At 33.5% G+C, this 14,219-nt stretch overlaps 1 protein-coding gene across 5 annotated transcripts in view; it reads left to right on the top strand.

Moving 5' to 3' along the window:
* Positions 1–14,219, top strand: part of LOC112687566 — a 109,419-nt gene that overhangs the window by 85,838 nt on the left and 9,362 nt on the right. For all 5 annotated transcript variants that reach the window (XM_025560316.1, XM_025560315.1, XM_025560317.1 and 2 more), the window contains exons 8-21: positions 32–265; positions 493–679; positions 1,008–1,195; positions 1,266–1,381; positions 1,504–1,660; positions 2,318–2,479; positions 3,087–3,357; positions 3,669–3,883; positions 4,533–4,751; positions 4,839–5,015; positions 6,023–6,265; positions 6,978–7,139; positions 11,407–11,631; positions 13,071–13,268. In XM_025560316.1, the coding sequence (XP_025416101.1) occupies positions 32–265; positions 493–679; positions 1,008–1,195; positions 1,266–1,381; positions 1,504–1,660; positions 2,318–2,479; positions 3,087–3,357; positions 3,669–3,883; positions 4,533–4,751; positions 4,839–5,015; positions 6,023–6,265; positions 6,978–7,139; positions 11,407–11,631; positions 13,071–13,268 (2,754 nt within the window). The remainder of the gene's footprint in view (positions 1–31; positions 266–492; positions 680–1,007; positions 1,196–1,265; positions 1,382–1,503; positions 1,661–2,317; positions 2,480–3,086; positions 3,358–3,668; positions 3,884–4,532; positions 4,752–4,838; positions 5,016–6,022; positions 6,266–6,977; positions 7,140–11,406; positions 11,632–13,070; positions 13,269–14,219) is intronic.

A 14,219-nucleotide genomic window follows, 5' to 3' on the forward strand; every position in this document is an offset into this window, starting at 1 on the left:
GTATACATAAACAAACGCATTATTTATGCAGATTGGTACCAAGGACATATTCATCAATCTTACAGCGGTCCCAACTCAAAACAGCCCAACGACGACGGCTTAAGCAAACAGGACTGCGTAGAACTGAGACAAGTGTACAGACCTCAACACCGGTTGATCAAGTATTTTAACCGCAATTCGTCGTACACTTGGAACGATCGCGATTGCTCTGTGAAAAATCGATTTCTGTGTCAGACCCAACAGCACACTTCTCCAAACGATTATGGTAACTATGATTAACACATGTATTAATTGATGTCTGTACATTTCACCAGAATTTTTATTGTTTTGCGTTCATTGGTCTTAAACTTTCGTGACGTCTCCCCCCTAAAAAAAAACCAGTTATATCGCGTATATTATATGCTACAACACTCCGATTCCAATACTCAAAGTTGTCAAACGTGAATAAAATACTGTTGATTGTTATAATATTTGGTACTGTTATCGTTCCAGACCCGGACGAGTCGAATTGTAATGTCACAGTGAAATTGACCATCGAGATGAGATTCGCTTCAGTTTCGAGTCCAGGATTTCCTCAACCGTACCCCGACAATCAAGACTGCACTTATAGTATTGAAGCACCACGTGGTTATCAGATCGAAGTCGAATTCGAGGAACTCATGTTGGAAAATGAATCAACGTAAGTGTATCATCGGCGTTCGGGGCCGTAGCATGATGGTGACGGATGGGAAAGCTGTTCAGGTTTTACAACTTTTTCCATAAGCCTTTTTCGAAAATTGCGAAAAACATTTAATATCTTATACGTTAACGATTGAAACAACGTCGATTTGCTCGGAAACTCTTTATTCTTCACCTATAACCTATAGTATTATGTTGTCGATCGGATTTAATAACGCTTCACTTAAAATGGTGGTAGTTATTTTTCCGGTTCGCAAACGTCTTATCGACATTGGACCACGACAAAAACGCAGTGGCTATGTTAATATATTTTTTTTTTTTTTTTACAGTTGTAGTTACGATTACGTTGAACTCATTCCGGAAGATGACGACGAAGGCCCCAAATACTGCGGCGACAAAAGTGATGTGCTTAAACTGACTAGGTACGTCACCAAAAGACCCAAGCTGAGGATACACTTTGTTTCCGATTATTCGCATTCGTTCAGCGGTTTCAAGGCTCGCGTATCCGCGGAACACGGTAAATAGTCGACCGCGGTAAACCGAAAATAATATTATAAGATTAATCACGTTTCATGTGAACGTTGCAGTCAATAACGAGTGTGACGACGCGCGACAGCAAATGTTCAACGGGTCGTGTTATTTGTTCGCCAGTTACCCGGAAGTGTCTTGGCACACGGCAAGAAGTATTTGCAACGGAATAAAGGTATGTTCAATAGGAACCGCTGGGTTTTGTTTACTTATCCTACGTACATTCCGATTGAAATTAGCGATTGTTTTCCTTTTTAAAACTCCATATTTAATACATATTTCGTTCATCGTGTTAAGGCGGAACTAGCCAGCATTCACAAAGCCGATGAAGAACAGTTTATCGAATCATTCATCCGAGAGTCTACGGACACCAGGTCCGCTATTTATTGGCTGGGTGGAACGTGGAACGACAAATCCTGGTCCTGGGTCGACAATTCGACGGTGACGTTTTCGGGTTCGTAATCTCGTTTTTTATTTTTTTGAACATCCCGTAAATTGTTATGTATCAGAGTTGGGCATTAGTCGAATAAAATATTATTCGATTGATTATTTGAATAAAAAATAATTCTTCATTGATTTATTCTTTATTTTATTATTGATTTTTATTTTTATTCATTATTTTAATTTGTATTATTATTCGTTATTCACTATTCGTTATTCGTTATTCCCTATAATCATATAAATAATAAATTTAAATCCAAAATAACCATGTATAGTGATAATATACTTATTATTTAGACTTAAATAATATATATATATATATATATATATAAAGGTAATACATATTAATATATATAATAATTGACAAAAATAAATTAATTATAATTTTATATTTAATATCATTATTTATTTAATATCATTCATGATTTTAACGAATAAATTTATTCTGAATAATTGTTTTATTAACGAATAAAACTATTCAGAATAATTTTATTCTTTATTCAGTACACCACAATTATTCAGAATAAAAAATTATTCTTTATTCATAAATAAATTAGTTATTCAGATTTTTATTTTTTATTTATTACTTTGATTTGTTTTTGCCCAACTCTGATTATGTATACGAAAAACAATTCCGTACATTTGTCTAATTGTATACGCGTATATATAGCATGGTTAGCGACGGATACTGTGAACGCGATACCGTACAAAGACATCTGTCTGGCGATCAGTTGGCTATCTTCACCGCCCATCAACCTTCCGCGAGGTCTTTACTGGACGGCAAACGTTTGCAGTACGGTCGGTGGATACATTTGCAAAAAAAGTCAGCTGAGTAAGTTCGATTTCGTACACGTTTGAACAGCGCGTTTCATATGTAATATCTACGATCGTGTACACACTGGACAGAGAGCTATGCAGAGGCGGAACTAGGGGGTGGAAGACAGGGATTCATCCCCGGGCGTAACATTTTAGAGGCTGTATTTTTCGTAATTATTAACAGCTAATTTTATATTTTTAACTTTGTTAAATACTGATACCAGGTTGAAACTCAATAAATATGATTGTACATTAATTATTGGAAAAAATTCTTGAGAAGAATATTTTATTACTGGTGATATATGATAGGGCGTAATTTTAACATTTTCCCCGGGCGTAAAAATTCCTAGTTCTACCTCTGGAGCTATGGGATGTAATTATCAAACGTAACAGCTGTACCGAATGTCACCAAAGCGTGTGCGGTTCGTCGTTTAAGAATTACGAGACTGTCGTACCCCCATGACAAGACCACGAATACGCGTATAAATAGGCTGTAGAGCTTTTTCCGGGTGGTGTATATAATCCAAGCGCAATACGTTGTCTCCCCAATCGTAGTACCACGTAGTTTTTTATCGTTATGTATTTCCGTGTGTTGTAATATTCTTGCATGCACTCGAACACAGAATTTGCGGACTCTTACAATTTGAACACGACCATGACTGGCGTGGAGGGAACGATAACGTCGTTGAACTACCCAGCGAACTACTATCACAACTTGGACTATTGGATACACGTCGTCGGGCCGAACCGGGCGCGTATCGTGTTCCAGTTTGATTCGATAAACATCGAACCACAAGCCGACTGCCTGTATGATTTTGTCGCCGTCATAGAAAAGAAGGAGCACGAGAACCGGACACTGACAGTCTGCGGATATCGCGGAAATAATTTAGAAGAGTGAGTTTGTGAACGGAGAGTCCATTTTAATGCATACCCAAATATTACTAGAATAATTCATGATAGTCGGGTGGACCATAAGATTTGAATTGGAATTGTCTATAAGTTTGCATGTGATAATATAACTTATTTAAGCCGATACATTGTTAATAATATTCTGTTCGTACCAATAACAACATGCCTAGGAATGTCATTTTTGTGGTAAAAAAAGGTTTGGTAAAATATTTCGAACCAAAGTTTTTTTTGATTGATGCTGATTGAAAAATACTATATTGAAATGAATTTAATATTAAACGCACGTATTGTTGCAGTTACGTATTTGTGACCGATTCGAACGAAGCGTTTGTGCACTTCCATTCGGACTACTCGATATCAAGCTCGGGTTTTCATCTGAAGTGGAACGTAGTGGACATGTCAGGATGTCCATCGCAAACGCTGACCGCTTCCGAGGGGAATGTCGTCAGCCCGAACTATCCGAATTTCATACTGCCAAATCTGAACTGCATTACAATGATATTGGCACCGGGTAAGAATAAAGTATAACTTACTTTTTTTTCCGCTGGTCAAATACCAGGTATCCAGAGAAAGGGATTGTCTGAGGTATTCGAATACGTAAGATACCGAAAGCATAAGTGTACAAATAATGAGTTTTATCAGAATCAATGACTCTGAGGTGTATTGCAAACACTTCATTTCCATTTTCAAATGTATAATAAACGTAGCACGCGAACCTCTGCAAAATTTTCCCGGAAACCAAGTCCCAGACATGAAGGCACATAAATGTAGCTTTTGAATGGTATAGTTTTTAAGATAAAATATAGAAATAGAAAGCTAATACTTTGTACTGATTATGATTTTATAAACGTAGTATTTATTTTATTCTGAATTAATTTCTTATGAAATAAATATCCAAAAATTAAAAATTGCAGTTCATTGAGGCCGCGCTATCTTTCCATTGAACTCTACTAACTTAACAAATATTTAAACAAACAAACTCACCTAACCATTGATAATGCTCGAAGCTCAATAGTTTTAAACAATTATTTCGAGTACCAGAGGTTTTAGTTTGTACCGGATGTGAATATATCCTTGATCCAACTCGCCATCGTGATTATTTCACTGCGAACGCTGACTTGGTTCTTACCTGATGGTTAATGTTTTCGATTGTATTACAGTTGGTCACCGCATATGGATAGATTTCGTGGACTACAATCTAGATGGAATGCAAACGGTCAAATTATACTTAACAAACACTGCGGATAATATAACTCCATTTAAATACCGAAATTCGATTAACGACGGGGCGTTCTTGTCGGAAGGCGAAAGCGTGAAAATCGAATACTCCACGAACCGTTTGCCTAGGGGAAGAGGCTTTAAGATTTTGTATAAAACGGGTACGGCAAATTCGTAACGACTTTATAACAAAGTATTCGTTCGATGACAATATGTTAAAAAATAAAAATAAAATGTTTTCGTTTTAGTTATGGATTTCGAGGAAGAACGCGCGATCGTGTTGCAAGACGACGTGTCCGGATTTATGTACCGACTGAACTATCCGTTACCAATGCACTTCCCCAAACTGCGGTACAAACAGAAACTATTGGCTTCGATCGGAAACAACATCCAATTGCAGTTTAATCACGTGGTGCCGGCTCAAAGTAAGTGATTTTTTTCATTTCATTGTTATTATTGCCGGTGATTTAAGGATCGTGAAGTCTACATATATATTGTATAACAGGACGCAACATATTTTCACCTCTAATTAAAATTTAAAAATGTATTTGATTTTAAATTTAAACATATATTGTCCTAAACTTTTTTACAGATCATAATATAGTACTAATACAATTTATGAACAGTTTTTAGTGCTACTTCATTAAAATCTTGATACTCAATAAATTTTCATTGGGTATAATTAAAATCATTTAGAGTTAAGTGTGCCATTGGGGTTTAACATAAGTATAAGACCAGACGAAAGTCTCCGTATCCGTTGTAACTTTAGTGTATCTCAAAGTTATTAACTTAATATAATAAACTTGGTATAATGGCAATAGCCGTACTTTAGTCTTACGTTGCGCAAATGTCGCCGATCTACGACACTTTTCATTGTTTCATCTATAACCACGACTTCGAACCCTTTTGGCGATTATATCTCATCTGTATTAAGATTTTTTTAGTAAAAATATTTACTCATTAAATTAGTGTTCATCCAATTTTCTATGTTATTAATCTTTAATAAGTGTTATTATTTTAAACGACTAAATGTTCTATAATTTACAGTATGAAATAATTAATTATTCGAAAGTTCATAAAATCATGTTTGACCATAATTTAACAAGTTACGTTTAACGGAGTCTGTGCTTATTGCAATAATATAAAGTACAAAAGATGAAAAACGGCGAAGATCCAACGCCATATTGCGCTATTAGAGGGACGGGTTACGGTAGACGTGTATATGCATATCATAAAACAGTGCATCATACTTAGTTCATTATATGATATAAAAAAAATGAATACTATAACAAGATAAATTATACCTGATGAAAATTATCTAAAATACGACGTCACCTACTCAACGTCTCGGGGTCACTTTTCTCTGGCACTTGATTGCAAACGTGTTAATAATATATACATGCATGAACGTAATTCGGCCGTGTCGTTATAGTGGACACGTCGTTGGGTCGTACCGTATGCCCGGGTCAGCAGTCTACGACGGTCATCGAGATCCACGACCATTACGCCGCGCAGAACGGCACGTGGTGGCTGCTGTGCGAAAACGTGGATCAAATGAAATCCGTTCCGATCTCGATCACTTCGTTCCTGAACTCCATGTCCGTGGTGGTCATATACGGCCAGAAACCGGTGATCGACATAGCGTCCGCGAACATATCTGTGAACGTGAAACCTGGTTCGTATATAAATAAGTAACGCGGTGTGACGAAAACGGTGCGCTGACGAGAAAAAGAAAGAGGATAATGGAGAGGACAAAGCTTTTCGATTATCTTTCAGTTACTCTTACCGTGTAGCCCTTTTGTTTCGCTCATTAGGAACGCACCAGGCGTGACGGCCCGTCGTTAAATTCTTTTATTTCAAAATAGAAATAATTTATCTTGCTTCCATTAAAAAAAAATTAACGTTTTCCTTTCTCGCGTCATAAACGAAATAAAAACGTTCCGTTTTCCGGGTAAGTAAACCACGTTTGTCTACTTTAAATTTTGTCGATTCGAGGTTTGCTCGGTAATGCAGTAGGTCAGGATGGGCGGAGAGCATGTGCCGTGTACAGTTTAAACGCAGAGCAGTGAACAGACAAATTATTCGATTAATTCGGTTGTCCGTACTGTTTTATTCATTCGTTTCGACTTGTTCGCGCCGGCATCATCGCACGAATTATATATATTACACTCGGGGAAAGCGCACAGCCTAGGGGTAGCAACTCCATACCCTGCCGATTTAATCGTTACGACGATCACGTAATGTACGTAGGCAGTACTGGGCAACGCGCGATGATTAAAAAATACGTACCGCGATGACCGATAACGTCGAGAAACCTAGTAGAAATCACCGTCCTCCCCCCCCCCCTCCACTCATTATCCGTACGAACGTTTTTGTTTTACTTATAGATGCCGAATTCAAAAAAAAACTCGTCACGCTGGCCAGACTCCCTGTGAACAACAAGACGTACATAGAGTCGTGCAACCCCAACCCGTGCGTGAACGGCGGGACGTGCGCTCTTCAGAAATCTTCGCAGACCTATTATTGCAAATGCAACGGCAATTACACAGGTAACGATCATGATAAACGAGACTGACTTATGTGCAATTAATGTAATTGTACGAGGATGACGTGTTTCTGAAATCCAACTTTGAACACAGAAAAAGGGAAAAGTCAATTAGAATCTTGTGTTTTTTTTTTTCCTTAGATAATTTTCAAGAAACATACGATTCCCAGAACATAAGCTTACTATGTGATTTTTTTCAACTTTGTACCTTTTTGCTTCTGAATCGATCATTGATATTCGGCAAACAAGTTGTAAAATAAATTACCTGTTATAATTTTATTTTTTCCTTTTTTGACAGGTTGAATTTTATGTTATGCTTTAATTGCACACCCTGAAATATATTTAAAAAAAAAAAAAAAATTCTTTAGTTAAAATTTAAATATTGAACCAGTAAGTGAAAAAAACAAATTATTATCTATCATTAATTTCGGATTAGCAAAAAGTATTGTTTTTGAAAGTATATTTTCTCATTAAACGAGAAAACGAGATTTATACAAAGTTAAAAATATCACCATAGTACGTTGCAACTCATTTGCGCACATTCAAAATTTTTTACCTGAAAATCGACGACTCGTTTGCGCACGACGAAATCAGTTGTTTACTTGAAAATAGATAACTCGTTTGCGCATAACGACATATTCACGCACATGAATCGTGTATACATATATCGTCACAGACTGCAGTACAAATTATCAAATATATTATCTTAATATTATCTTATAATCGACTATATAGACTGTAGATTATATAAATTTGGATTTTCGAAACAAATTTTAGAAAAAATTCGGTAGGTATGGACTTTGGATATGGACGGTACAGTGATGTTGACTAGTGTGTTGACGACGTAAACTTTAATATGGCATAGAAATTTCTAATATTTTTGAATCTTGGTGAGGAAAACAATGTTTTAATATTGATAATTATAAATTTAGTGAATATCTTGTTTTAAATTAAAACAAAAATAAATTTTAAATTTAAAACTTTTAATTAGTGGAAGTTCAAATTTTAGATGCACCAATAAAAAAATCTAACAAAATAATAAAAGTAACCAACTTTCATAATCATGAGGAGTATAATAATCAACGATAATAAGCAAACGAGTTCTGATACTAGGGATTTTCGTCACCAAAATATTTGGGCGCAATCGAGTTGTGCATTTTTGCGCAAACGAGTTGTAGCCCCATAGTATATTACACTCACCCAGGGACATATTTATGCAAGAACAAATGGGACATTTGCACTTGGCCCACTCGAAAGAGGGACCCACGGACTTCAGCTGTATAAAAATAATATGTAATATAATAATAAATGAATATCAGTGAACGATCATTTTCTTCATTTAAAATATTTAAAAATAGATGACAATCTACATTGAGTCAAGAAAATATAGACGCTCTAGGAATATTATTAAATAAATAAATAAATTTTATTGAAAGTGATGTCACAGCAAACCTGATTTTTAATGATGTTATTGACCACTTTTTAAAGCAGAAAACAAGGAAATGTTTGCGAAAACTAAAATAAAATTAGATTTAAAACATTAAACGTAAAAATATTTAATTTGATATATAAGTGTAATATCTAATAAAAAATACTAATTTAAAAAAAAAAGTTTCTTTTTTATGTGTTAATTGTTTTACTCGAATAAATACTAAACATAATAATCATATTTTTAACAATACAATTTTATTCTATGATCCAACACTCATATACTAATTATATACAGCATTAATTTAAAAATATATTATACGTACATTTTTATTTTAGCATTGAAGAAAATAGAGGTGGACAATTTGGGGGACAAAATTCTAAATGTACTGGGCCCACGAATTGATAAATCAGGCCCTGCACTCGCCTGTCGGTTTTCATTTGACAGTCTACTTTTTTTTTTTTAAAAGTTATCGATAGAAATACTGTAAATACTGTAAATGTCAAAGATTGTTTTTTTAAATTGTTTTATTTACTATACAAAAGTTTTATACAGTTTTAATTTTCATAATTGATCAATTTGGAAATAACTGTGATTTTATTTAACAAACTTAGACATTTTTTTTTTATAATATTGATCAATCATAATGTCTTTGTTGATTTTGTAATGCTCACTAATATTTTCGCTCACACAAAGTGTAGTCATAAATTGGTTAAGCGCTTATTAGCCTTTATTAACCAAAACAAAGTAAACAACGTGAGTGTACAACGATAAAAAACTTTAGTCGGCTACGGTAACTTTAGGTGGATTGTTTAAGTTTTCGAACTTTCTAGACACTGTAAAATCATATGCAATATACACGCATATAATGCATAATATTTTAAGTCAGAGGTACACAATCTGTTTCCTTGGGTTATCTATTTTTACTCGAAGATTGCCGATTTCATTAAAAGATAAATTCGAAAAAAAAATAAATGTATTAAATATTCATAGGTCATTTATAATTAGCAATGAATATTTAAAAACTAATTAATTATTAATTATTGAACTTATGCAAAATGAATATGGAGCGCTCAATTAAATTTCATGGTTAATTTTTGTGTTCTTAAACAATTATTTTATGCAGGTAATTTAAAATTCGAACCTAATATTTTTGGAAAATAAATACGTATATATCTTATAATTTTTCCGTAATGAATAATTTTTAATATTTCTTTTTTAAGTACTTTTTTTTTTAATTACATATTCATAAGCAGAATATTTCCGATTATAAGAATTAAATATCGAGTACTTTTAACTATTCATAACAATTTAAAGTATATATTTTCAATAGCTGAAACCCGATTTGTTCTGCAAGATTCTTAATCTACACCTTATAAAGCCTTGCACTGACCCCATCGATGCTTTTATTTCGGCTTCGCGAAGGCAAATATGATTGTTTAGAACTTGATTCTCTCTGATGAATTTTTTCTTCACATGCTATATATTCAGACCATGATTGTTAAGAATATTATAATGATTGAAATAATCGAGTGAAAATAATCGAGTAACTCGAACTTCAATAAGTAATAATAACTTATAGTCGAATATGATTTTATTCTACTAATCAATTAATGACAAATATCTAATCTCACATTTGAATTGATAGAACACAGAAACAATTAATTAATCACTAATATATTCTGTCAAAGTCATCGTATCTAAGTGATTTGATAGACGAGTGATTGAAGTTAACTGATTTGATAACTGGCCGGTCAAATTTATCGAGTAATATTTACAGATGGTCTGTGGTCACGAGTATTTTAGATAGTATGAGTTCGAATACATGCATTTCAGTTAGAACTAATTGTTAATGACTTATCGAACTTACGGTTAATTCTAATTTTAACTAGTCAAAACTAGAATTGACTAAATGAATTAGTGAAAACTTGTTTTGAAGGATTCTAAGTTTTAGGCGTAATACATATATATGTATAAATATTTTGGTGTATTGAAATGTTATTACTCAAAATCGCTTATATATAATTTAAATACTTATGAAGTTATGAATAATAGACTACTTGTGGGACAATCGAGTTTTCTATATAAACATTTGCAGATAAATACTGTGCCATGATGGAATATTTTTACACAAAAATGTATGAAAATCAATCTAAACGAATTTAAAAGAAACTTATAAAACTATTACAATAAAAAAATAATTTCTTATCAAAACGTTCAGTTTGATAATAATTTATGAATAAATTGAAAGTAATTATTTGTAAAAATACGCATCTATCAACATTGAAAAATCACTTCGTAGGTCATCATTGTTTTTAACGCCGATTCTGATCCCATGCCTTCTATGGGCGGTTCTGCATAATACGCACAACAAGTCAAAATATAGTTTATTTATTATTTTCGCTCGACGTAAATATTATAAATCATTTCAATTGCTTACTGCGTTTCCATATATTACTTTTTATCTTAATGTTTTAAATATATTATTTATTATTTATATATATAAAATAAAAATAGACAAAAAAAAAAAGCGAGTTTCGGATTCATTTTTTCCTCGTACATTAAGAATAGCTAATCAATTATCCTTCACAGTAGACTTGTTTTCATTGAGTAGGGAAAATCTCAGGTATAATGCTACACAAATTTAGATGTATACATTTTGTTGTATATTATCATGTTGTAAGTTGTTCATATATGTATTCTTTCTAATTATTATTACTTTTGTCTTAACGTTATTCAAATGTATAATCAAAGGACCTAGGTCCGTTAAATTGTTTTAAATAAATAAATAAATAAATTGCACATACATTATACAATAACAGACACCTTCGTTTGATCGCAGGGACGTTCTGTTCGCTGACCTATTGCGATTTGGGCTATTGCGTTTTTGGCGAATGCCTTTTGACCGGCAGCAACGGTTTTGAGTGCAGATGCCAGTACGGGTACACGGGTCGTTTTTGCGACGAAAAGATCAAACCGTGCGAGCTGAACCCGTGCAAGGATCGCGGAGACTGCGTGTCATTGGGCGACTCGGACTACCAGTGTAGATGTTACGCGTACTGGACGGGTATGTGCAACAATAATATTATGTTACTGGAACATCGATTTTAAAATATTCAGATACGTCATAATTTCGTTAACATTGGTAGCGCCTACGCGGACGCAGCCCCCTACAAGTCGCTGTAATCGTTTGCGTTTAACATGGTCAGAATAGGTTTTCAACAGCAGAAACAATAATTATGCTATAAAATAATGTATTTGTATAACAACGATGCACCGAAGAATGATGAAAATGGAATAGCAATACTTCTGCAGCTTCCGTTTAGATCGATATTTTATCCTCAGGCTTATTCGGTAACCGACCGGATGTGTACCTACAATATAGGTATATTATATATTATATCGTTCTGACTAGAAAACTCACCACCGAAAAACATCCGTCTTACTGTGATTGCGGTGTACAAAAAACGTATTATTAACGAGACTGTCGGTTGTGTTGCTATTTTCCGTCTTAATATTGATGTCTATCACTTAATAGGCAACAAAGAAATTTAGACGTATACTTTTCGATCGGTCTTACCACAATAATTCGACTAAACTACTGTTGTGTTGAGGAATCGATAGACATGCACGACAAACCATGTAATCTAACCAATTTAAATATCGCCTATCCGCCTGTGTCCCGTGATTAGCCAAATCAATAGAGGTGTGAAAATATGGCCGTTTCAATTACAACACGTGGAAGTGTCAATTCGGTTTTTTAAATAAACCTTTAGCGCGTTTGGACAGGTACAGTTTTACTGCAGTCCAACCTATTTCAGTGACGTGTTAAAACATTAATTGTTATGTCACTTTGTCAGTTAGAAAAATCATAAAACTGAAATTCACGATGAACGATAGTTCAAATACGTTCCTATTTGAAATATTTGAAAAAATTCCAAAAACGCCTAAAAATAATTTGTAAAATTATTAAAGCAAATAACGGAAATACATTATTGAAGTTCGGTTTGTACACGCACCATCTATTTCTAAATAATACTAACGACTTAAGTTCTATCGGCATTAACAAAAAATTATAGTAGGACATTAACGTACGGCAGATAAAAAAAAGTTACGTCGTGTTATGAATTTACTCCGGTGTACCGGAAATGATTCCTCCGGTATAGCGATCATCAAGCCCATGATTTCGAGCTGTACGACTTTTCTTTCGGTTTGAAAACAAACTTCTACGACCAAAGTATTACCTGAATTCAAAGTGTATTATCTAAATATCGTTCATTGTTTATTAAAAATATGTTGGTCGTTAGAGAATAGATTATTTTTTCACAATGACCCGGCAAATTAGGATACTCGCATGAAAACCACAATTTTTAAATCGTTCCGTGTGTATTCCGACAGTTAGATTTATATCACATACGAGCGTTTGAACGTGTACGCGTTTAAATTGCTTCGTACGTGTACGGAACCCACGTCCTACGTGAATATATATTTTTACGGTAAATGCAGGTGATCAATGCGAGAGGAAAGTGTTACACATCACGTACAAACCGTTAACGGACCGAATGCTTCAAGAACCGTTTTGGTTGGGTCTGCTCACGGTGTTTGTAGTGATGGGCATACTAGGAATAATATGGTGCGCTAAACGTCACGTGCCGGAAAAAATCGAGAAAATATTATCCGAAGAAGCCGAACGCAGCAGACACTGTAAGTATTTATGCGTATTGCGCAGTTTACCGTTTTACTATGACGTAAATTGTTAGTATACATTATTTCTATGAAAACTATTGAGTTGAAGCATTATTTTAAGGTCTCGGGGATCTGACGTCTGTGTCCGGTCGATCACAATCGCATTACAGAAATCAATAAAAATATAACTCATGACATATAGTTCCATAATCGGTATACGTTATTTTTATTTTATTGTTAAAAATTATATTTCCTTATATTTCCTATGATAAAAATTTCTAGCTTAGGGTTCAAATTTGATAACACTTACGAGAAAAAAAAACTTAGGTAATAAAAATATTAGATTTATTTGAAGAAATAAAAGATAAACTATAAGTTTTGGGAAATTTGAAACTTAGAATAGGTTATTAAAAATTAAAAATCAACTGTTTTCTATTTCAGTCTTATATCTTATATTGGTGATAAAAATTAAGTACCATAAGTTATTTTGAAAACTGAATGAAAACGTTTTCTAATTTTTTGCCAGACTTGGTTCGGAAAAAATATGTGAGTATAGTTTATTAGATTTAATAGTTGGATGTGAAAAAAATTATTAAATGTAACCTATCACTTCAAAGTAAAATTTATGACTTACTCGTTCTGACTGAAATTTAATGAAACCGAAAGTTGTAATACATTTTTTGTTCACAAATTAACTAAATGAAATTTATCTAAAAGTACTGAAGTTTTTAATTTATTACAACACTGCATAATGTCTTCTTGAACAAAAACAGCATAAAAATAAACTTTGAATTAAAAAAAAAATGGAAGAGAGGAGAAGAGCCCAACTAAACTTTTAGTCTCTTGTAGTTTTTCAAAACAATTATTATGCTTAGAGAGAGAGAGAGAGCAAATATTTCAACATATTTTCATCGTGTTGGTTATATTATTATTTTTAGCAATTAATTTCAATTCAGCAAGCTTAAAAGA

Source organism: Sipha flava, unplaced genomic scaffold (genome assembly GCF_003268045.1).
Source record: "Sipha flava isolate LNK unplaced genomic scaffold, YSA_version1 35_pilon_pilon, whole genome shotgun sequence".
Taxonomy (NCBI): domain Eukaryota; kingdom Metazoa; phylum Arthropoda; class Insecta; order Hemiptera; family Aphididae; genus Sipha; species Sipha flava.